Source organism: Sphaerodactylus townsendi, linkage group LG05 (genome assembly GCF_021028975.2).
Source record: "Sphaerodactylus townsendi isolate TG3544 linkage group LG05, MPM_Stown_v2.3, whole genome shotgun sequence".
NCBI lineage: Eukaryota > Metazoa > Chordata > Lepidosauria > Squamata > Sphaerodactylidae > Sphaerodactylus > Sphaerodactylus townsendi.
In genome coordinates, this window is record NC_059429.1 from 119197813 (window position 1) to 119222824 (window position 25012).

Below are 25012 nucleotides of genomic sequence, written 5' to 3' on the forward strand. Positions count from 1 at the left end.
TTCTGTTTAGTTAACCCTGGGAGGAGTTAGGGTCTTGTTTCTTCCTTTGAATAAAGCCATTTTAAGAACTGTAGAAACTGGCTTGCATTCCCCCTTTTTGTCCCAACCAAGAACAGGGCACCTCAATCAAAGATGCTTGGGGGGGGCAGAACACCTAATAAAATCATTATTTTAAAATCAAGATACTAAGGACTATGCAAGAGGCAGGATTTCAGTGGGGAATAAAGTCCTCTGATCAAAGCAGCTGTTTTCTCCAGGTGATCATATCTCTGGAGATCAGTTGTAATTCAGGCAGATCTCTAGCAACCACCTCACAGAAAGCTGCGTGTCTTGATTATCCTTCTTATGTCCCAAGAACTGTAACACCACTTTGACTTTTCAAGGTCACTCAAAACCAACAAAATAATCTGTCTTAACATTTGCAGGTGTACTCCTTGCTTCTCACAGACAACATGATATCCTTCAATTAATTGTGCAGTTATTAGAGCTAACACCCAAGCTAGCTGTAGATGGGGAAGGTATTATTTCTTCAGACAAGTAAAGCTAGTTAGATGGGAAATGCATTATTTAGTTCCTGTTAAACTGCTTTGCCCTCTTTTTCCCCCTGAAATTCTGTCCTTCTCACCAGCTCAACTGATATTTCAGAACACTCCAGCAGCAAATTATTCAAAAACTGTCTTCCTCCATCAAAAAGGCATTATATTTGATCTTGTATCACATAAGGAATCTAGTCTCTTTTTCTATTCTTCCTTTATTGTCTGTCTTTATTAGCTGACTATGATTTTTTTCAGAAATGTTTTCCATTTTAGTCCACTGTTCACTGCAACACATGATAGATTATTTTGTCAAATTACGCCAAGCAATGAAGAATTAGGGAAATCACATGCTAATTTATTTCCCTTGGGGCAGGTTTGAACCCCCTTAAAATGCTCAGAATCAGGTAAATGTATTGAAATGGGTGACAATTTCAATCAGGGAAACAGCAGGGAAAAATCCCTCCTCAGCAGTCAGATTATGCTGTTGTTTAGGTTCAGAATATGTACTGTAAATTCCAGTTATGGAAACCAAACCTTGAAAACTATTTGGCCTTCAGACAGTGTGTACTTAAGGTCTCAGGTTTTCCTTCACTGAGCACACGTACAGGGCCTCCTTCCATGGCATGGAAGTTTTGCCCTTCGGTCTCCAGATTTCTAGCAATGCCTTATTTTCTATCTTCAGATGAGATCCAAAGGCTTGTTCTGAGGAAGACGGAGAAGGGAAATAGAATAGTATTCAGACATTTCAAGCCACCACAGGCCTATGAAAACCTATGTCACATCAACTTGCGGAGGGTGTGTTCTTTACAACTAATACAACATCCATCATTCGACTGATGATTGAGGCAAAAAAGTTCTGTTTCCACTATCATGACATAATTTCCAGCAAGACCTTCCTGAAATCACTGATAAATGCCGAAATCCAGCCGAAAAACTCTTCAGAGTCTTGATCTTCCGCTTCTCCAAATTTCACCTGAAAAGATACAGATAAGAACAGTGGATGTTTAATGTTTTGCATGTACCATGTTTTCCCCAAAATAAGACAGGGTCTTATATTAATTTTTGCTCCAGAAGTTGTACTAGGGCTTATTTTCAGGGGATGTCTTATTTTTTGCACCCCAGGGTCAACGGGAGACCAAACAGAGCCCAGGGCAAAATGGCACCCAGGCCTGTCTGCCACACCCCACACAAAGCCACACCCCCTGCCATGCCAGGCTCAAGTGCCTCAGACACCCAGGTTGTCTTTTAGCAGGCATGGTCCTGCCTTTGGGTTATCTTTTAAGTTATGGCGAGCATTTTTAAAATTATGATTTTTAACTGTAATGTAGATTTAACATGTTGTTGCTGCCCTGAGCCCTTTTGGGATGGGCAAGATATAAAATTAAAAATAGAAATGAATTTAAATTTTTTAACAGCATACCCATGAGTCTTTGCTAAATATGCAAATTAATAATTTAGTTAAAATTATAGTAATAATAAAAGGAAGCAGTGTTCTTGCTCATAAACATTGGGAGGGCATAATGGAGCTTCTGGGGTCATGACAGGAGTGCCATGCAGATCTGAATGGCTAGAGAAAATCTGGCACCACTAAGTGATGTCATCACCTGGTGCTCGTACTGGGTTCCGCTAGCCACTCAGCAGTTGTGTGTCTGCACAGTGCTGCCACCATAGCCCAGATAGCGCTTTCAATGCCTTCCAACGCCACTTCCTTCTTCCCCTTCTTAGAAAAAGAAAAAGAGTTTGGATTTATACCCCACTTCTCTCAATTGGAAGGTGTCTCAAAGCAGCTTACAAACTCCTTCCCATCCTCTTCCCGTAACAGTCATCTTGTGAGGCAGGTGTGCCTGAGAGAGTTCTGAGAGAACTGTGACTAGCTTAGGGTCATGTGTTAGAGTGGGAAAACAAATCCAGATTAGCAGATCAGAGTCTGCTGCTCAGGTGGAGGAGTGGGGAATCAAACCTGGCTGTCCAGACTGGAGTCCGCTGCTTTTAATCGCTATAACACCATTTCATACAGCCTAAAAACAGACACAGATAGAGAACTCCTCTCTGCAAATCACTCAGATTTGGCCAAGAAAATATTTTAGAAAAGATAAGGAGAGAAGGTTATGCTTGCAGAGTAATGAGAAATTAGGGTGTGTGTGTGTGTGTTTTTTAAAAAGTTATATATTTTTTATAATTCACAAATCAATTTATAAAAAAAATAACAAAATGAGAAAGAATCTGGAATTCCCTTGGCATTATCAAATCTCCAAAAGTTCTAAACCACACAATCCCAATTACATGAACTCCATCGCAATTATGTGAATTTAGATAAAGTGCTCATTATAATAGTTGTTCCAGCAGTCTCACAGAGATCGTTTTCTGAGCACACAAAAACTACAGTATTCTCAGTAGCTTCTCTGATTCAGATTAGAGTCGTTAACTTCCCTATTTCAGCCCTTTCCCACAGTTTGTTCAGCCAACCCACAATCCAGGGCAAGTAATCACATTTCCATTTTAAAGTCATTTGGCTAAATCACAATTTGGCCATGGATAACAAGCTAGCCATTAGTTCAATAATTGCAAATCGCTCAGTTCTTTGAGGCTGCTTAATAAAAAAAGTCAGCCAGGTCTGGCGCTCCATTAACTGATGGTAACGTACACGTGTTAATCGAATGTTTCTTCATCAAGAATTTGGGACACAGAGAGAGAAAGAGGGAGGGAGGGAGGGAGGGAGGAGGGACTGAAATTGCAGAATCTTTTCCCCCCTCTGCTTTTTATGGTTTTATGATACGCAAACCACAATTCTTGAAGTCCTGGAGCTTTTATCAAGAATACAGATGTCAACACATGATGGAACTATATATAATAACCACTGAAAAACAGCACACCTGAGTAAAATTCTCCTCCTCTCCTCCTGTAATGCATGCAAACAACCGATAACACCCTCCCCTTTTGCACTCCCAAGAACAGGATATGGAGTGAGGATGGGAAAATTGGAATTTATATTTATTTACATCTTGCATTTTTACCCCGCCAATCTTCCAAGGGAGGCGGCTAACAATACAATAATACAAAAAGTATAAGCATTAAAACCACTTACGATGATGGCATGCACAAGTATTTTTACATATTACAGAACAGAGGCAAGTACTCAAGTTAATGTGGAAATGGGCATGCAGTAGGTTATGTGTGTTAAACGCTAAGTGCTGTCAAGTTGCTTCCGACTTATGGCAACCCTATGAATTTACAGTAGGTGACAGTATTTTTGTAAATTGTCCAGGATTGTTTTTAATCAATGTTTGATCAAAAATGTAAAATGCTGACAATTTACTAAGAATTCTTTTGAGCAGAAAGGTCGGATATGTTTTTCTGATGATTAAATAAACATGGAAATGACATTTTTGTGGCATCTCAAAATGTGTACTGCCAACTGGCAGTAAGTGAGCTCTTCCTAGTATATAAGAAGAAGAGTTTAGATTTATATCCCTCCTTTATCTCCTGCAAGGAGACTCAAGGTGGCTTACAAACTCCTTTCCCTTCCTCTCCCCACAACAGACATCTTGTGAGGTAGGTGGCGCTGAGAGAGTTCTGAAGAACTGTGACTAGCCCAAGATCACCCAGCAGATGTCATGTGGAGGAACAGGGAAACAAATCCAGTTCACCAGATAAGACGGTGCCACTCATGTGGTTATCCAGATGAGAGTCCACTGCTCTTAACCACTACAACTTGATGACTTAAATGGATCACAACACAAAGGTCCTTCCCCCTAATATATATTGTATTGAACCAATATATGAGGTATCAGGGAGAGGAACTTGGAGGAACTTGGATCCACTAACTTCCTTGTCTCTCAGCCCCAAATGTCTCCTGAAATACTGCTTCTTAGGGAATGGGGGATAACCAGGAACAGCATGAGACAGGAGTCAGAAACCTTCCATGGGTGAAGGGAACGAAATCACCCTGCTTTCATCTGTAGAACCTTCTTTGAGAGCCAAAACTATATCTTTTCACAATGTGTATCATTTGCCTAGAGTTGCTGTCTAAAATAAGATAGCTGTTATTAGAAAGCAGGAGTTAGGAACAGAAGGTTTATTAAATGAGTGTTTAATCATCAAAACTCATGGAGCTCCGGTGTGATGAAGTTTTGGCACAAAAACAATACATCCTTGGTGCTTCATCCCATTTTCCTTTATCAAACTACATATTTTAATGGAAAACTAATGCAGCTGCTCTGAATTTTGTGTCAGGGAAGGCGAGGCACTTTGAAAGTCCAGATCCTTTTTACATAAAAGGCACATCTGCATGTCTAGCAGATGTCCTAAGTAGAGGTGTATCTGGAAGCAAACAGCAAACATGCAATAGGAAAGAATGGTCATTCGTAGCTCTCTGGCGGATTCTGCATGGGCCGTATACAACAGTGTGCGACCAGTAAAAGCGCCGTTGGGGGGGGGGGACTTCGCACAGCTGCCGCTGCTGGAGCAAAGCCGCAATGACCCATTTTTCCCACAATGGTGTTTTAGTGACTCACTAAACAAGCTAGTCTTTTAAAAAACAGTGGCGTCCACCCAGTGCCGAGTGAACGTCCACCAAGTATGCCAGTGCACCACCGCTCTAAAGGCCCGTGCGGAGTGGGCCTCTGACTGGCATATCCTTAGCCAACACTCACACCATAGGTGTCAAACTCGTGGCCCTCCAGATGTTATGAACTACAGCTCCCATCATCCAATGCCAGCATCATGTTGGCAGGTGATTATGGGAACTGTAGTCCATAACATCTGGAGGGCCGCGAGTTTGACACCTGTGACTCACACAATAATCCACATGGATGTTCACAAAAGGGCCATCTTCTAACCAGCAGAAGTTTGCCCAACAACAGAGGCCGGAGACAGCCAGTCTAGGGCAAAGTAGCAACAGTTGACCTTTAACATGATTGGTGAGTTCAACTGTGACTCTAGACCAATGAGAGGCTGTTGCCAGGGCAGAGGAAAAGTATCTAGTTGGATGTATAAGAACCAATGTATTGTATATGCTAAGTTCAGTGACTTGAGTGTAAGTTGAGTTCTGTGTGTGTTGAACTTTGTTCTTGCTGAAGAGTTCTGTGTAGTCTTATAGTCTTGTATAGCATAGACTTGTGTAACCTTGCAACTGCTAAAGTAAAACCTTCTTATGGAAAGAACATTTTGCGTGGAGAGTATTCTTTTCCAAGTGTGGCAGGAGGCTGCAGTGAGTGCAAGAAGACTGTAGACCTTCTCATCTTACCAGAGGCTCATTCCGCACATGCAGAATAATGCACTTGGAAACTGCTTTCAATGCTCTTTGAAACTGTGCGGAATGGCAAAATCCACTTGCAAACAGTTGTGAAAGTGGTTTGAAAACGCATTATTTTACGTGTGTGGAAGGGGCCAGAGTGACTCCGCTTTGAACTCTGCTGATAGAAACTTCACAACAGAGCCAGTTAAATGTTTAGAGATGGTGCAAGATGCCCCTTTGACTGTTTTTTTTTAAAAAAATGGTCATTAGGAGTGGTTTTGTTCTACCTCCCCACATTTTTTTTGCTGCCAGAGTTTCCAGTTGCTGTCAAGTCACATCTAATTTCGGCCACCCCAGCAGGTTTTCAAGGAGAGAGATGTTTGGAGGTGGTTTGCTGTTACCTGCATTCATGTCACACCCCTGCTATTCCTTGCAGGTGTCCCATCTAAATCCTTGCCGGGGACTACCCTGCTCAGCTTTCTGTGATCTGACGAGATCGGGCTAGGCTGGGCAATCCAGGTCAGGGCTCTGGGGATAGAGGTGGGGGTATAAACTATCTATACAAAGTTAATGCCCAAATGACATCAGTTTGCATCAGGTTTTATGGGGAAATTTGATGGGAGGAAATAAGTCAAAAGGGTGACTTCAGTTGCCCAAGGGAGAAGCCAAAAAAAAGGGGGGGGGATTTTTCCAGGCAAAAACAAGAAATTTGATAGCATCCTTTGAAATGTCTACGCTACCAGTTGGCAGTGGAGTGCAACTTTGTACTTTTGCCTGTGCTTATGCGTGTGATCAGTTTCAAGGCACCTCTGTAGGTGCTTACCTAGAATTTAGTGCTATGGGGCTAGCTATTTATTTGTCCAGATCCCTTTCATGTAAGCCTCCTGCAGTGCTTGCTGGTATATTGCAGTAGGAGTCTCTTGGTTCTAAGTCATTTCCTGGGGTTTAATTGAGGAGATGTGTCATTATTTCCAAGGGCATCTGCTTAATGCAACTAATGTGGCACAAATGGTGGGTTAGAACTCGCTTTCTAATTGACCAGGAAAGTTCCAGAGAGCCAGAGCAAAGTGATACTTCAATAAGAGAATATTTAACAAGCAAAAGGCCATGACTATCCTGAGCTGTACTGTAGCGCAATACTGCTGTCAGCCATATCTTCTACTGCTTCTCAACTTGACCACTAACCATGAATGTGGACTGATGGGAACTTAGGGGCAGCAAGGAGTAGTGAAATTTACCAGCCTGGGCGAAAGCTACTTAAATGCATTGGGAAGGAAGGCTAGGAAAAAAAGAAAGGAGAGGTGTTTGGATTTATACTCCACCTTTCTCTCATGTAAGGAGATCCAAGGGGGCTTACAAATTCGTTTCCCTTCCCCTCCCCACAACGGACACCTTGTGAGGTAGGTGGGGTTGAGAGGGTTCTGAAGAACTGTAACTAGTGCAATGTCACCCAGCAGGCATCATGTGGAGGAACGGGGAAACAAATCCAGTTCACCAGATAAGAGTCCGCTGCTCGTGTGGAGGAGTGGGGAATCATGCCCAGTTCTCCAGATTAAAGTCCGCCTGCTTTTAACCATGCTGGAAAGGAGGAGGAAGAGAAGAAGAGCTGGGATTTATACCCTACTTTTAAGGAGTTTCAAAGCAGCTTACAATCACCCTCTCTTGTCCTCCGCACAACAGGTATCTTGTGAGGTAGGTGGGGCTGAGAAAATCCCAAGGGAACTGTGACTCACCAAGGTTACCCAGCAGTTTTCTTGTGGGGGAGCAGGGAATTGAATCCGATTCTCCAGATAAGAGCCCACTGTTCATGTGGAGGAATGTTAACCTGGACTGTAATCAGCATGTCAAAGAAAGTTTTAATTTGGCTTCTGGCAGGCAAGGAGGAGATTGGAAAGGTAAAGTTGCCTTCGGGCAGCGATTCCCAACATGGCACCCATTGTTGCCATGATGGCCTTGGATACGGAAGCCCACTTGCTTTATCCTGAAATCACCTCTTATTTGAAGCAAAGAGCAAATCCATCATGAGGGAGAAGGTCGTGAAGAGGGGATAGGAATGCTGGCAGTTAGTTTTCGCACCTGTTATTTTGTCTTATCTTTGCTTGGCGTTTTTCCCCGACTGGCCTGACTAGTGTGTGAACTAGGCTGTGTAGGCTGGGCCAGAGTTCTCCTGATATCTGTCTGTCCCTTTCAACTCAGTTCTCGCAAGGACTCTGATGAAGCTTGCCATTTTTAATAAAGAACTTTCTGTTTCGAAGAAGATTCCATTGGAATGGTCTCAGTTTGTAACGCAGAGTGGAGTTCAGAAGACCAGGGAGGCATTACCATTGGGTCTTCAGAGATTACTCAGGAGGGAATAACTGTCAACCATTATAGAAAGATGCTGGGCTTGCAACTTTTTTCACTGTTCTCCAAGAAAGCCATTTTGTGATTGCCCCTACCTGCCATTGTAGCCATTTTGGGGTGCTGCCCCTATCCTTTTCAAAATGCAAAAGGACCCAGAGGCTCAACCAAGTCAGAGGCCCTCGTGTCAGGACACTGATGCTGAAAGGGAAACAATCACAGCCTGACTGTGCATCTGCTTGCTTTGCATGTTTGTAAATATTTGGTTACAGCTACTTTTGTGCATAGAGGTGGTTTGCAACAAAATCCCCATAAAATAATTTCATAAAAATCAGCAAGGAATTATCTAAAACAACAGCAAATAGCTATGATTTTATCCAACTCAAAGGCCCCTTCCACACATACAGAATAATTCACTTTCAATGCATTTTGCAGCTGGATTTAACTGTGAGGAATAGCAAAATTATTCTGCATGTGCGGAAGGGGCCAAAGTCCTTCCAAAAAACCAATTCGGCCTGAAGAGGAGGCACCAACCTTCCATTCTGGAAGGAGTTTCAGAATGTGTGGATTGCTGTCCAAAAAAGGTCTGCTATGGATCCCAATCTCCTTCCATGATCGCCAGTTCCTGCACAAGACTATTATGCCCAAACCTCAAAATCTGGGCAGGTTGATATTGGTGGAAATGGTTCCTTGGGTAGATGACCAATTAGCAGTTTCAAAGATCAAAACCAGCTCCTTGAATTGAGCTTAGAAGCAAATTGGCATTAGGTAGATATGGGCCTGACCTGGATATCCCAGGTCAGTCTGATCACGTCATATCTCAGAAGTCTAAGCAGGATCGGACCTTGTCTGTATTTGGATGGGAGATCGCTGAGGAATGCTGGAGTTGCTATGCAAAGGCAGGCAATGGTAAGCTGTACGTTGGTGCAACTTGATGGCAGACAACAACAGATGTTATGATAACAGGTGGATAGCACAAAAACACCAGAAACCTGGGCTGCTTTCACTATCTTCAAAGCTGCCTCTTCCTATTGCAAAAAGTCAGGAGTGTGAAACAGCTTAGAATCCTTAGCCGAGATTGACTTGAATAAGATGTTTTCACTTTTTCTAGCGGCCACAGACTGCTCATTTGATCTGTTTCTCTTTATTTTACTATGCCAATAAAAAAAGGTACTCTGAACATGAATTCTTACAGGCTCCCTGGGCAAAAAAGCACAAATCATTCCAAATCTAATTCACTTGCCAATCAACTTAACTTCATCTATTGGTGACTGATCAATAGTTCTCACACTCCACTCCTAATTGCATCTCTAGGGTGATAAGACGTTTGCAGGTTTTAGCATAGCCTCGAAACCACCCCAGTTAATTGATCATAATTGGAGGATTTAGAAAAAGGCAATTTCTATAGCTAATGACCAAATCTACGGAAACTGTTGACCTCCAGGAAGTAAGTTGTAGGTAACTCTCCACATATTTGTTGATTATTCCATTATAATTCCTGCTGCCGAAGCACAATAAAAAATAAGAAATGCAAACCTGCAGATATCTATGTTACTGATGACATTTATTGATAGCTGTAGGGTATGCTTAAAAATGTGGAGAATCAGCATCCACTTGGAAATCCTATTGCTTGGTAGAATGTTCAGTAGAACTAGGTACATTCTGGAAGCAAAGAACTAGGTACATTCTGGAAGCAAAGTTTAGCACAGTGGAAGCAAAGTTTAGCGCAGTGGTTCTCAACTGTGGGTCGAACGACCCTTTCACAGGGGTCGCCTAAGACTCTCTGCATCAGTGTTCTCCATCTGTAGAATGGATAAATGTTAGGGTTGAGGGTCACCACAACATTGGAACTGTATTGAAGGGTTGCGGCATTAGGAAGGTTGAGAACCACTGGTTTAGTGGCTAAAAGAGGCAAACTCTAACCTTGAGTCCCAGATTGGATTCCCCACTCCTCCACATAAAGCCTGCTGGGTGACTTTGGGCCAGTTATCTCAGACCTCTCCCAGCCTATGCAGAGGCAGGCAAAGGCAAATCATCTCTGAAGGTTTCTTGCCATGCAAACCCTACAGGGTCGCCACAAGTCTGCTGTGACTCAATGGCACACACACGTGTGCGCTCACACAGAGGCACATTCTGACATGTGAATTTACTTAGTCACTTGCAGCAATCTTAACGGATACACCAACGAACGGTTAGAAACAGGAAGGATTCAGGATAGACAAAAATTACTTTTACGCACAAGTTAACTGGGGAATTCCCGGCCTGCAGGTGTAAGTCATGGCCACTTGGATAGATAGCTCTGAAAGGACATTAGGCAGGTTCATTGCAGTCTAGGAATGGTTGCTAGCCATGGGGAGTTAAGTGTCAGGCCTGCACCATCCTTGGCCTGGCAGAGCGCACGTTCACAGGCCAGCCACAACTGGGCCAGCCATCTCCGCTGCACCAAGGTCATGGTGCCTCTTTTGTTCGCATGTAGTTAGTTCAATAGAGCTTGCTGAGTACTCCTTATCTATCTTTCACAGGGAGTAACTTGCCTTTCCCAAAACAATGTATTTGTGGTAGAAGAAGAAGGAGGAGGAGGAGGAGGAGTTTGGATTTATATCCCCCCTTTCTCTCCTGCAGGAGACTCAAAGGGGCTGACAATCTCCTTGCCCTTCCCCCCTCATAACAAACACCCTGTGAGGTAGGTGGGGCTGAGAGAGCTCCAAGAAGCTGTGACTAGCCCAAGGTCACCCAGCTGGCATGTATGGGAGTGCACAGGCTAATCTGAATTCCCCAGATAAGCCTCCACAGCTCAGGCGGCAGAGCTGGGAATCAAACCCGGTTCCTCCTGATTAGATACACAAGCTCTTAACCTCCTACGTCACTGCTGGTACTGTCTTTCTCATGCTGATATTGGGGAATGCAAAGGTGGGGGCTTTGTGGGTTGAACCAAAGTGTAACCTTAAGGTATATTCTGGGGCCAGGGAGTTTGAATCCCAGATTCAGCTACCTGGCCATTGGGCTGACACAGTTCCTGAATAAAGCTCTTGAAACCTTCCTGAGTTATTTCTGACTGGAGTACCAGAGCCTTACATGAAGATAGCCAATACTTTTACAGACAGTAACCTCTGAAACTCAGTACTAGGAGGCAACATCAGAAAGAGGTCTTGGTCTACTGACTTGTTTGTTGGCCCTCTAGGGCAATTGGTTGCCTGCTATGTGAAAACCAGATGCTGGCCTAATCCATCTGGTCCTTCATATGTTCCTAGGTTCCAATATTGATTAGCGCAGATATCTATATACGAGCTCCAAAGTCATGCCAGAAAAGTACTGAAAATTGTTGCCTTTTTCACATTCCAACTGGCTTTTATGCAAAATGTTACAAAACGCAACAACGAGGCACGGGCAACCTTTGAGGGCATCTTCTGAACTGAAGCAGGAGATGAAAGCAACGCTGGGCCAGGAAAATGTAATTAGCCAGTTTTTTTCTGAAAATAACCTTTCCGTAATAACATACCAAGGTCTCTCTCAGCTTTTCTCAGAGGTTTTTAAAAATAAAAGGACAGCTATAAGGCAGCACAGCAAATGAGTTTTGAATCACCACCGGTGAACTGAGGTTGCATCTTAAGTTTGTACAGTTTTTAGGAATTTTGAGCTTCGGTTGCCAGCGGCCACCTGAGGCGCAAGATTCAGATACAGCCAAGGTGGTCAGATACCATCAGGTACATATGCAGTTTTAGAGGATCACCAGCCACTCTCCTGTTTATTATAATTATACATCCCCATTCCAATCCCTAAAGCAGTGATGGCGAACCTTTTTGAGACCGAGTGCCCAAACTGTAACCCAAAACCCACTTATTTTATTGCCAAGTGCCAACAGCCAACATGGCAATTTAACCTGAATACTGAGGTTTTAGTTTAGAAAAAATGTCTGGCTCTGAGGCATGTGTTACTCAGGAGTAAGCTTGGTGGTAGTAGTTGGCTTTGCTTTGAAGCAACCATGCAACTCTTCCAACAGATGAATCATGACCCTAGGAGGGTTTGCTCAGAAGCAAGCCCCATTGCCAGCAACCGAGCTTACTCCCAGCTAAAGGATCGTGCTTTATTTCTTTGCATTAAAATCAGTGGGGTTTAACAGTGCTTAACAGGGTTACCTATACTGCTTCCCCAAAATTAGGTTTAATGCTAATAATCGAGCCCAGCAGCCCAGGCCAGCCTAGATGTGGGGGGGAGGGCCATTCCCCCCCATGACAAACTCTGTTTGCGCATGCCTACAGAGAGGGCTCTGAGTGCCACCTCTGGCACCCGTGCCATAGGTTCGCCATCACTGCCCTAAAGTGACTTGGCTTAGCATTTCTCAAACTTATACACTCGTGAAAACAGGAAATGCCTTGTACCAACCCCTCTACACGTGACCCCTCCACACACTGACTGAACTCACAGGGAGATAGAGAGCAGGCATCAGAGCACTGGCCCTGACCCCTGCCTCCATGTGCAGAAGGACAAGGAGAAGAAGAAGAGTTTGGATTTACACCCCACCTTTCTCTCCTGTAAGGATTTATACCCCACCTTTCTCTCCTGTAAGGATTTATACCCCACCTTTCTCTCCTGTAAGGATTTATACCCCACCTTTCTCTCCTGTAAGGATTTATACCCCACCTTTCTCTCCTGTAAGGTGGCTTACAAGCTCCTTTCCCTTCCTCTCCCCACAACAGATGCCTTGTGAAGTAGGAGGGGCTGAGAGAGTTCCAAAGAACTGTGACTAGCCCAAGGTCACTCAGGAGGAATGTAGGAGTGCGGAAACACATCTGGTTCACCAGATAAGCCTCTGCCACTCAGGTAGAGGAGTGGCGAATCAAATCCAGTTCTCCAGATTAGAATCCACCTGCTCTTAACCACGACACCATGCTGGCAAACGAGCATGGCACCTGTGTATGGAGAAAGCTTTCACAGGCACACTCCCATCCTGGGATCAGAGATGCTGCTTTCCTAATGTTGCTAATGATGGGAAGGTGATGTTTATGCAGACACTTCCTCAACAGCTGCACCAAGGTCATGGGGCCTCTTTCTTTTGTTTGCATGTAACTAGTTCAATAGAGCACACTGAGGAGGGGGCCATACCAGGTCCTCCCACCAAGCTCACCAGATCATAATATAATTTTATGTTGATCCAGCAACTAGGCCAGAATGGCAGTTTTATAAAAGCAGGGACCAGCTGACAGCAAGCAGTGATGAGTCAGAAGTTGTGTAGAGGTGGGGGCAGGGGCTGCAAATTTACGCCCCCCCCCCTCTGTGCATCCAATCAACATGCAAAAGGAAACCTCTGCTTTTAGAAAGGAAAGAGAACATTGTGTACAGTCTGTGAAGTTACATCCCTTTTGGTGAAGCTCATGCGAAATGCATAGGGTGTATAGACAATAAATGTTTTCCCCCCAAGCACCATTTTTTTTGTTTTTCCTTCATTTTGCTTGGTGCAGCCCTCGTCTCTCTTTTTTAAGACCTGCTGAGTCAGACTAGTTGTCTGTCAAGGTTAGTGCTGTTTACTGTGACAGGCAGTGGCTTTTTAGAGACTCGGGCAGAGATCTTTCACATTGCCTGCTTCCTGATCCTTTAAAGCAGAGATGCCAGGGATCTGAATGTATACAAAGCAGATTGTCTACCCCAGACACACTCTTCCCCGCATCAGCCAGATGACTCTCGTAGCCAGAAGAGGCACTCAGCTTGCTGTCAGCTGGTCCCTCCTTTTATAAAACTGCCGTTCTGGCCTAGTTGCTTAAAGCAAGCTCTTATCAACCATTACAAGTATGCCTACTAGAAACCTGGTGGCCACAAACATCAAAAGCACACATTACCCATGATGCTCTCCATACGCATTGCTGCTGTGTTGCATGAACAGGGGTGTTGTGCATATTATAGCTTCAGCACATGAGAACTAGCCAGTGGATTTTCCAAAGTTCTGGCTTGTGCATAGCAAGACTGAATGCACATGTAAAATGCACATGTCACCCCTGCTTACACAACATGGTGGGTGCAAATATCAGGAGGATCGTTGTGCAGCTGACATGCTTCTGGTCTATGTGGAAACAATGTCTGAAAATGGCTAATTGCCTCTTGTTGTAGCAGCTGGCATTAATGTGATAATAGCGACTCTGCAACCAGATGTAACAGTTTAAACTCATGCATCGGTACAGGGCAGAGGCGGAGCTACAAGGGAACTGGGGGGTGCACGTTGCACCAGGCCTTGTTTTTGTATTTTTAGTGTTTTTTCAGTTTTTGGCCTGCAGGGGGTGCAGTTTTTAGGCTAGCAGCACCAAAATTTCAGGGATTTTCTGGGAGACTCTTCTGATGATACCATCCAAGTTAGGTGAAGTTTGGTTCTGGGGATCCAAAGTTATGGACTCCCAAAGGGGATGCCCCCATCCCCCATTGTTTTCAATGGGAGGTAATAGGAGATGGAGGCTACTCCTTTGAGGATCCAAAGCTTTGGACCCCCTGGGTGGTATCATCAGGAGAGTCTCCTAAAGATACCCTGAAATTTTGTTGCTGCTAGCCTAAAAACCGCGCCCTCTGCAGCCCACAAACCGAAAAAAACTAAAAAAAACAAAAAACACAAATGAACATGGGGGTGGGGGCGCAAAACTCAGATTTTGCAATGGGCTCCATTTTCCCTAGCTACACCTCTGGTACAGGGTGGTATTGGCACTGGTTTCTAGGTATCATCCCTGTTTGTGTGGGGAGGAGGCAATACCAGGTCCTCCCACTGAGCTCACCAGATCTTAATATAATGTTGTGTTAATCTAGCCCAGTGGTGGCGAACCTTTGGCACTCCAGACGTTATGGACTACAGTTCCCATCAGCCCCTGCCAGCATGGCCAATTGGCCATGCTGGCAGGGGATGATGGGAACTGTAGTCCATAACGTCTGGAGTGCCAAAGGTTCGCCACCACGGATCTAGCCTCTCATAGGATTAGACCATAGGCTGCCAACACTTTTAGTTGTATATCATTTATGAATAACTCTCTATGCAGCGGATAGGTAAACTGCCAATCAAAATAAATTACAGCCATCCCTGCCCAACAAGGTTCAATGAGGAGTAGACTATTGATCTGGGGTGGCTGACATAGCCATTGTTTTACACGTGTGTGTGTGTGTGTGTACGTGTGTGTGGGTATGTGCATGCGTGCGTGCGTGCGTGCGTGCGTGCGTGCGTGCGCGTGCAGCATCAAGTCACATTTGACATAAGGCCGTGGTGGCAAACCTATGGCACTCCACATGTTTATGGACTACAATTCTCATCAGGCCCTGCCAGCATGGCCAATTGGGCCTGATGAGAATTGAAGTCCATGAACATCTGGAGTGCCATAGGTTTGCCACCACGGCCTTATGTCAAATGTGACTTGATGCTGCACGCATGTTATGTTCTTATGTTCTTATGTTCTTATGTTCTTATGTTCTTATGCCATAGGTTCGCCACCGCTGACTTAAGGTGACCTCATAGGGGTTTTCATGCAAAGTGATGCACATAGGGGCAAAAAATCCAAACTTCACATACATGCTACAAGGGTCAGTGCTATCAGTCAAAGACCAGGAAAGGGATTTGGGCGTCTTAGTTGATAGTTCCATGGGAATGTCAACTCAATGCATGGCAGCTGTGAAAAAGGCAAACTCTATGCTGTGGATAGTTAGGAAAGGAGTTGATAATAAAACTGCAAGGATTGTCATGCTCTTATATAAATAAGTGTATTATCATCTTTTATGATGTGACTATTGCTTGTTGTAAACCGCCCTTGAGCCCTTAGGGGGAGGGCGGTGTATAAATTTAATAATAAATAAATAAATAAATAAATAAATAAATAAATAAATAAATAAATAAATAAATAAATAAATAAATAAAAAATAAAGCCGTGGTGCGACCGCACTTGGAGTACTGTGTTGAGTTCTGGTCACCACATCTCAAAAAGGATATCATATCGAAGAGATAGAAAAAGTGCAGAGAAGGGCAATGAGGATGATTGAAGGATTGGAGCACCTTCCTTATGAGGAGAGGCTGCAGAGTTTCGGACTCTTTAGTTTGGAGAGGAGACGTCTCAGGGGGGATATGATTGAAGTCTATAAATTATGCATGGGGTAGAAAATGTTGACAGAGAAATTTTTCTCTCTTTCTCACAATACTAGAACCAGGGGGCATTCATTGAAAATGCTGGGGGGAAGAATTAGGACTAATAAAAGGAAACACTTTTTCACGCAACGTGTGATTGGTGTTTGGAATATGCTGCCACAGGAGGTGGTGATGGCCACTAACCTGGATAGCTTTTAAAAGGGCTTGGACAGATTTATGGAGGAGAAGTTGATCTATGGCTACCAATCTTGATCCTCCTTGCTCTGAGATTGCAAATGCCTTAGCAGACCAGGTGCTCAGGAGCAGCAGCAGCAGAAAGCCATTGCTTTCACATCCTGCATGTGAGCTCCCAAAGGCACCTGGTGGGCCACTGCGAGTAGCAGAGTGCTGGACTAGATGGACTCTGATCTGATCCAGCAGGCTAGTTCTTATGTTCTCATGTTCTTGGCAAGAGATGTCCAGAGATGGGTTGCCATCCACATCTCAACCCTGTGTTCTTCGGAGGTTGCCCATCCAAATACGAATCAGGGCTAACCCTGTTTAATTTCTGAGATCTGACCAGGGGCTATCCAGGTCATCAAGCCTTTCTGAAAAATAAATGCAGGGAGAGATCACAAAAACATGAAAAATGCTCAGCCACAGGCTGCCATTTTGAATGGCAGCCAAGGTGGATGCCTGTAATGTGGTGGCATAGAGGAAGGACTTTGATAACAACCTTCCCAGGGAGTTGTGTTTGCAGATGGTTTTATTTAGAACCAAATTTGATTAAAGCAGTCCTAAACTGTGGTTTTAAATTTTGGTTTTATGCATTTTTACAGAACATGTGTTTTATTTATATTGTCAGCTGCCTTGAGCTCTTCAGGGAAGAGAGAGATGGCTAAGAAATGCCTCAAATAACAAAAAATCATTATTTTCAATATTATATTGTGTGGTAAAATAAATGATAACTACATCAAGATAACAGCCAAAGCACCCATATGTGCATGTATAATATTTCTCCATTTGCACAGGAAATCATCTTACAGGCTTTTCCAGATACAGCCACATCTAATGAGAGCCAGGATGGTGCAGTGGTTAAGAGCAGGTGGACTCTAATCTGGAGAACCGGGTTTGATTCCCCACTCCTCCACATGAGCAGCAGACTCTTATCTGGTGACCTGGTTTGTTCCCCACTCCTCTACATGCAGCCTGCTGGGTGACCTTGCAGGGGTCTGCAACCTGCGGCTCTCCAGACGTTCATGGACTACAATTCCCATCAGCCATGGTGGCAGAGGCTGATGGGAATTGTAGTCCATGAACACCTGGAGAGCCGCAGGTTGCAGACCTGAGAGGCCCAGTTATCTCAGAACTCTCTCAGCCCTGCCAACCTCACAAGGTTCCTGTAATGAGGGAGGGAAGGGAAGGCAATTGTAAACCCCTTTGAGACTCCTCAGGGTTGAGAAAAGTAGAGTATAAATCCAAACTCTTACTATTACTTAACAGGGGTTAACAGAGGTTACTCTTTGTCCTGGGCTGCTAAAGGTGGGGCTCCTGAGGTGAGTCATTCAGTCTTTAGTTCAGTCTCTGGAACCAGCAGAAAGGAGCAGCAGTGGACAAGGCAACTGGCCAGGAAGAGCAGAGTGACCTGCTGGTGTTCATTTTGGAGGGCTTCTTCTCAAAGCTCACATCTTTTAAAAAACAGTGTATTTTAACAGGGCTTGCAGGGGTTTTCTCTTTTTCTCCTTTGTAAGGCTGCTAAGAGCTGAGACTGCTGGAGTGTGGGGCTTAACAGGGGATAACAGAGGTTACTCTTTGTGCTGGGCTGCTAAAGGGGGGGGTCCTGAGGTGGGTCAGTCAGTCTTTAGTTCAGGGGCCTCTGGGTGTACTCCAGCTGCAATTTCTTCTTCTTTTTAAAAAAATAAAATAAATTAATTCAATTAATAAGGACATTTTTTTTGAGGGATAGTAGGTACAGATAGCTCAAAGGGGCACTGACTAAAAGTTTAATATCTAAATATATAAAACAAAAGCAGATATGGAAGGCAGGAAGCCAGCAGGGGATGGGGGGCTCCTAGTGTTTTGCACTGAGTGTCTATACATGTATGACTATCTGCCACTTCAGGCCAGAAGTCAGGTGTGCCCCTCGCTGCAATGAGCTTCCTGGCATACCAAGGAACGCGGTCCGTTCTCCCTTGAAGCCAAGGTGGCAGACCTGGAGAAGCTGAGAGGCAGAGAGGGCAACAAACAAGGCTTCAGGGACCCAGAGCAGCCGGGTCCCACTTCCCAAGGTGACATCTCTTCAGATGTCAGTGGAGAATGAGAGTCTGGGTGACAGAGGGTGCCAGCCCGCGGTGGTGGGGAAGATGTCCCCTTAGATGGGACCCCTTCCTTAGTTGGTGGTCAGATATCCTCTCAAGCGACTGAGGATACCCCTCGGGGAGGTGGGGCCTCCTTGTAGTGGGTGATCTCGGGATCATCAGGAATAATATAGAGGAGCTGGGTTTGTGACAGGTGTGATGACCGCGATGGTGACTTGCCTGCCTGGTGCGATGGTTGGCGGATGTCACGCCACGCCTAGATAGGCTGTTGTGGACAGTGCTGGGGTGGAGTCAGCAGTTGTGGTCCACATTGGTACCAATGACATTAGGGAAATGTAGCCGGAGGTTCTCCTGGAAGCCAAATTTAGGCTGCTAGGAAAAAAGGTTAAAATCCAGGACCCCCCCAAGGTGGCATTCTCTGAAGTGCTACCTGTTCCACGCCAAGCAGGGCTTAGCCAGGGCAAGCGGAGATACAGGGTCTCAACATGTGGATGAGAAGGTGGTGCAAGGCAGAGGGTTTCAGATTTTATCAGGAACTGGGGAACCTTTTGGGATAAGGCAGGCCTGGACAAGAGGGACGGGCTTCATCTTAACCAAAGAGGAACCAGGCTGCTGGCACTCAACATTAAAAAGGTGGCAGAACAGCTTTTAAACTGATCCCTGGGGGAAAGCCGACAGGAGCTGAGGTGACTTCGGTTCGGAATACAGAGTCCATGGGGCTGGTGACAGAGAAGGAGGTTTTTTTAAATCAACCACATACAAGCAGAAGAGCACAGCAATGTGATAAGTGATAGTGTCTACAAAAGGCTAGAGGGCAAAACACATAAATCCCAGGTGAGGGACAGAGACAGAGGATACAAGTGTCTCTATGCTAATAGTAGAAGCATTCGACCTAAAATGGGAGAGCTGGAGTACAGAGTTTTGAAGGAGGACATTGATATAGTGGGTATCACAGAGACATGGTGGAATGAGGAGAACCAGTGGGATGCTGTTATACCAGGTTACCAGCTCTACAGGAAGGATAGGACAGGCGTATTGGGGGTGGGGTTGCCCTCTACATCAAAGAGAACATAGTGTCACATAAAATAGACAATGCAGGGGGAGCTGATTCCCCTACAGAAGCACTGTGGATATCAATGCCAGGGGTCAAGCATAGTTTAATATTGAGAATATATTATCGTCCCCCTGACCAAAGCACACAAGAGGATTCTGAGATGGAAAAAGAAATTAGAGAGGCCAACAAAAGCAAAAATGTCATGGTAATGGGCTTATTTTAACTATCCCCATATAAACTGGAAAAAATGCATGTTCAGGCCTCAGTAAGGAGAGATCATCTCTGGATATGCTAAATGACTGTGGTTTAGGAGCAGATGGTTGTAGAACCAACCAGGGGAGATGTGATCCTAGATCTAATTCTAAGTGGGACCCAGGACCTGGTGCGGGAAGTCAGTGTTGTTGAGCCGATAGGGAACAGCCACCACAATGCTTTCAGATTCCGTATCTCTGCCTCCTAACTAGTGACAACTACTAATGTAGTTACATTTGCCTTCAGAAAGGGAAATTTCTCAAAGATGAGGGGGATAGTGCGCAGGAAGCTGAAAAGGAAAAATCAAGAGAGTCAAAAAATGTCCAAGATGCTTGGAGGTTATTTAAAAAACACAGTCACAAAAGCTCAGCTGGAATGTGTTCCAAGTAGGTTAGGAAAGGCAGCTCTAGTCCAAAAGAAAGCCACCATGGTTAACAAGGGACGCTTGAGGAAATTATTAGGAAAAAAAAAGATGTCTTTTAGAAAATGGAAGTCCAACCAACTGATAAAGAATACCAGAGAGAACACAAATGGTGGCAAAAGAGAAGCAAGTTAGCTGTAAGGGAGGCAAAAAAGGATTATGAGGAACACATGGCTGTGAACATCAAAACCAGCAACAAACAGTTCTTCAAGTACATCGCGCAGGAAGCCAGTAAGGGAAGCGGTAGGCCCAAGTTAGATGACAAAGGAACAAAGGGTGTGCTAAAAGATGACAGGGAGATTGCAGAAAAGCTGAATGAATTCTTTGCATCTGTCTTCACCCAAGAGGAGGTGAGGAAAATTCCTGCACCTGAACCAAGCTTCTTAGGAGGCTAATCCGAGGAACTAACAAAGATAGTGGTAGACAAGGAAGAAGTTCTGGCAGCCATTGATAAACTAAATGTTACCAAATCCCCTGGCCCAGATTGCATTCACCCAAGAGTTCTTAAAGAGCTCAAGCATGAAATTGCTGATCTTCTACTTTAATATGCAACTTATCCCTGAAATCAGGCTCCATCCCTGAAGACTGGAAGATGGCCAATGTCACACCAATCTTTAAGAAAGGATCTAGGGGGGACCTGGGAAATTACAGGCCAGTCAGTTTGACATCTGTTCCTGGTAAATTAGTAGAATCTGTCATTAAAGATAAAATTATAAAACATGTAGAAAAGCAAGACCTGCTGAGAAAGAGTCAGCATGGCTTTTGCAGAGGCAAATCCTGTCTTACAAACTTACTAGAGTTCTTTGAGGGTGTAAACAGGCATGTGGATAAGGGGGAACCAGCGGACATTGTCTACTTGGATTTCCAAAAGGCTTTTGACAAAGTTCCTCACCAGAGACTATTGAGAAAACTCAGCAATGAAGGAATAAGAGGGGAAGTCCTCCTATGGATTAAAAACTGGTTGAGAAACAGGAAGCAAAGAGTGGGTGTAAATGGGAAATTCTCACAATGGAGAGATGTAGGGAGTGGTGTCCCCCAAGGATCCCAGTATTGGGGACCAAAGTGCTCTTTAACCTATTCATAAAATGACCTGGAAGTAGGGGGTGGGTAGCCGCAGGCTAAGTTTGCAGATGATACCAACTTATGTAGGGTGGTGAGAACCACAAAAGGATTGGCGAGGAGCTCCAAGCTGACCTTGATAAATTAGGTGAGTGGGCTAAGAAATGGCAAATGGGTGTCTAATGTGGCAAAATGCAAAGTGATGCACATTAGGGGCAAAAAAATCCAAACTTCACATACACGCTTACAGGGGTCAGTGCTATCAGTCACAAGAGACCAGGAAAGCGATTTTAAGCGCCTTTAGTTGATAGTTCCATGGGAATGTCAACTCAATGTATGGCAGCTGTGAAAAAGGCAAACTCTATGCTGGGGATAATTAGGAAAGGAATTGAGAATAAAACTGCAAAGATTGTCATGCCCTTATATAAAGTTGTGGTGCGACCGCACTTGGAGTACTGTGTTCAGTTCTGGTCGCCACATCTCAAAAAGGATATCGAAGAGATAGAAAAAGTGCAGAGAAGGGCAACGAGGATGATTGAGGGACTGGAGCACCTTCCTTATGAGGAAAGGCTGCAGCGTGTGGGACTCTTTAGTTTGGAGAGGAGACGTCTGAGGGGGGGATATGATTGAAGTCTATAAAATTATGCATGGGGTAGAAAATGTTGACAGAGAGAAATTTTTCTCTCTTTCTCACAATACTAGAACCAGGGGGCATTCATTGAAAATGCTGGGGGGAAGAATTAGAACTAATAAAAGGAAACACTTCTTCACGCAACGTGTGATTGGTGTTTGGAATATGCTGCCACAGGAGGTGGTGATGGCCACTAACCTGGATAGCTTTTAAAAAGGCCAATACAGATTTATGGAGGAGAAGTCGATTTATGGCTACCAATCTTGATCCTCTTTGATCTGAGATTGCAAATGCCTTAACAGTCCAGGTGCTCGGGAGCAACAGCCACAGAAGGCCATTGCTTTCACATCCTACATGTGAACTCCCAAAGGCACCTGGTGGGCCACTGCGAGTAGCAGAGAGCTGGACTAGATGGACTCTGGTCTGATCCAGCTGGCTTGTTCTTATGTTCTTATGTTCTTATTATTATTTTGGAATTTGATTTTAGAAGCGTGAGGGATTACAATAAGAAAAGGAGGTCTAAACTGCTCCAGTGTTTATGTGGACCATTGCATTTGACTCTTGATTCACAATAACATAACGTTTAGCTTTGAGATAATCTAAATGAACAACCGCAATAACGTTTTCATTATTTGTACTGTGATTGCAGGAAAGTTCAGAAAGTGAAGACAATTACTAAGACATTCTGTTTAATTATCCAAGGGTGCCATCTGATTTGCTTCACTTAGATACCACCCTTGCTTATTAATATTCTTGCAAAAACCAGCCGTGAATGACTAACATGCTGAAAACCATGTTTATTTGCTTCATCTCTATGCACCTTCCAGGACTGTTTGGTATTCAGCAGCAGTCTGAATATCAAAAAATGCCAAGTGCCTGCAGTCCCGGTTGTCATAAGTGGAAACTACAGGTGCAAAGCATTTTTGAAAGCCGCATCATAAAACCCTGAGGGAAAAAATTGCCAAATGTTCATTCTGTGCAAAACAATAAATAAATGCAGATCTATAGACAGAATCAACAATGCCATTTACTAGCAATTTTAGACAAACATAAAATACATCTTTTTTTAAAAAAAAAAGCATATAACTTCAGTTGTGAGTTTTCAACCCACTTAGTTCTATTAATTCTTGATTGGTGGTTCAACAGTGTAATAATCGTGAACATTCACCAAACCTATGGCAATGCTTAGCTAGCCTGATTTTGCCAGATCTCCGAAGCTAAGCAGGGTCGGCCCCGGTTAGTACTTGGATGGGAGACTTCCAAGGAATACCAGTGATGCAGGGGCAGGCAATAGGAAACCACCTCTGAATGTCTTTGGCTTTGAAAGCCCACTGGGTTGCCATAAGCCAGCTGTGACTTGATAGCACTTTACACACACAGAGAGCACTTGACGCATGCGCCAAATTACATATTATGTTATATACGCATCACAGAGTCTCCTGGTGTGATTGTTGACCCTAAAAGCCAGTGGATCACATACACATATGAACCAGCCTTAAAATAAGCCAACTCATTGGCGTATCAAGGTGAACATTGTTAGATTTTGTTTAGAATTATGGATCTGCCCAGTAGTGTATGTGAGTGCAGTTTATAGAAACATCTCAAGAGATAAAACGTAAAAAGTAAAACTTACATTTATTCAAGCACCTCCAGTTCACAGCTTTGTTCCAGGAAAAAGGTAGATAGAAAGAAACCCTAGCCCAGTGGTGGCGAACCTATGGCACTCCAGATGATCATGAACTACAATTCCCATCAGCCCCTGCCAGCATGGCCAATTGGGAATCAGCAGGGGCTGATGGGAATTGTAGTCCATGAACATCTGGAGTGCCATAGGTTCGCCATCATGGCCCTAGCCTAAGGAATACTTTCCCTATGAACAAGTGGGCACTCTACTGCTCCATCACGTGTGTGCAAGTGATAGAGTGCTTCAGTGGGAAAGCCTCACTGAGGCAGGCAGCCATTGACCATGCGCTCAAGTCAAAGTCTAGGACAGAAGTGAAACCAGCATGGGGAAGAAAGGAAGTTAGTGGGCAGTCTCCTGGCCCAGACAAGGAGGGCAAACAAGACAGGCAACAACACAGTTAGAGTGAGATACACAACAACCCCCAGTGTCCAGGCATGCAGAAGTCACTTGTTCCAACAAACATTGTCTTTTCCGACTGGCAAAAACTAAGACTGGCAGCAGCTCACCAGAATCACAGGCAGAGGTCTTTCCCGTCACCTACTGAGTCATCCTTTTTAAATAGAGGTGCCAGGAATTGAACTTGGGACCTTCTACACGCAAAGTGGAGGCTGTTCCACTGAGCTGCAGCCCTTTCCCTTACTTCTTTTGTTACCTGGACTAACAAATAGCAATCCAGCAACACTGATGTCTCTATTTTCCCTCCGTTCTCATTTCATACATTCCAGGAGTAAACAACAGAAGGATTAGGCGTGAGGAGATGAGAAAGGTCTCTGAGATCCTGGAGAGCAGCAGCCAGTCAGACAATACTGACCTTGCTGGATCAATAGTCTGATTCAGTATGTGTGCTCATCCTTGGAATATATGAGACACCGATAGTGCCTCTGAACATATACAATGTGCCCTTCCTCATCTACTAAATAAAATAATAATTGTGTGCTGTTAAGTGACAACTAACTTATGGTGATGGTGACCCCACATGGAGTTTTCAAGACAACAGATGAGCAGAGGTGGTTTGCCATTGTCTTCCTCACCTGGCAATCTCTGTGGTCTTCCTTGGTGATCTCCCATCCAAACATTGATCATGGCTGACCCTGCCTAGCTTCCAAAATCTTACCAGCTCAGCTAATCTCAGTTACTTAGGCTGCTTCCTACTGAAGGCCAAGTATCTATCTACATTCTTATTTTGGGACTGTGTTAGTAGTTTCAGGAAGGTAGTCATATTGGTCTGCATTAGAAGAGACAGATCCAGTAGCATTTTAGAGGCCAACCAGATTTGATGAAAAAAGCTCTGACTCTTGAAAGTTCATACCCCCAAAAATCTTGCTGGTGTCTAAGGTGCTACCAGGCTAAAATCAATACTCTGTTTCAAATAAAGGTGTTAGTTCATTCAGTTGAGGTGCA

General features: G+C 44.2%; 1 protein-coding gene across 1 annotated transcript in view; it reads right to left on the reverse strand.

Annotated features, from left to right (window-relative positions):
* Positions 1-209: 209 nt before the first annotated feature.
* LOC125433352 (formin-like protein 6) overlaps positions 210-25012 on the reverse strand; it is a 44126-nt gene continuing 19323 nt past the window's right edge. The window contains exon 8 of the mRNA XM_048497855.1: positions 210-1509. Coding sequence (XP_048353812.1) covers positions 1405-1509 — 105 coding nt within the window. The 3' untranslated portion in view covers positions 210-1404. The remainder of the gene's footprint in view (positions 1510-25012) is intronic.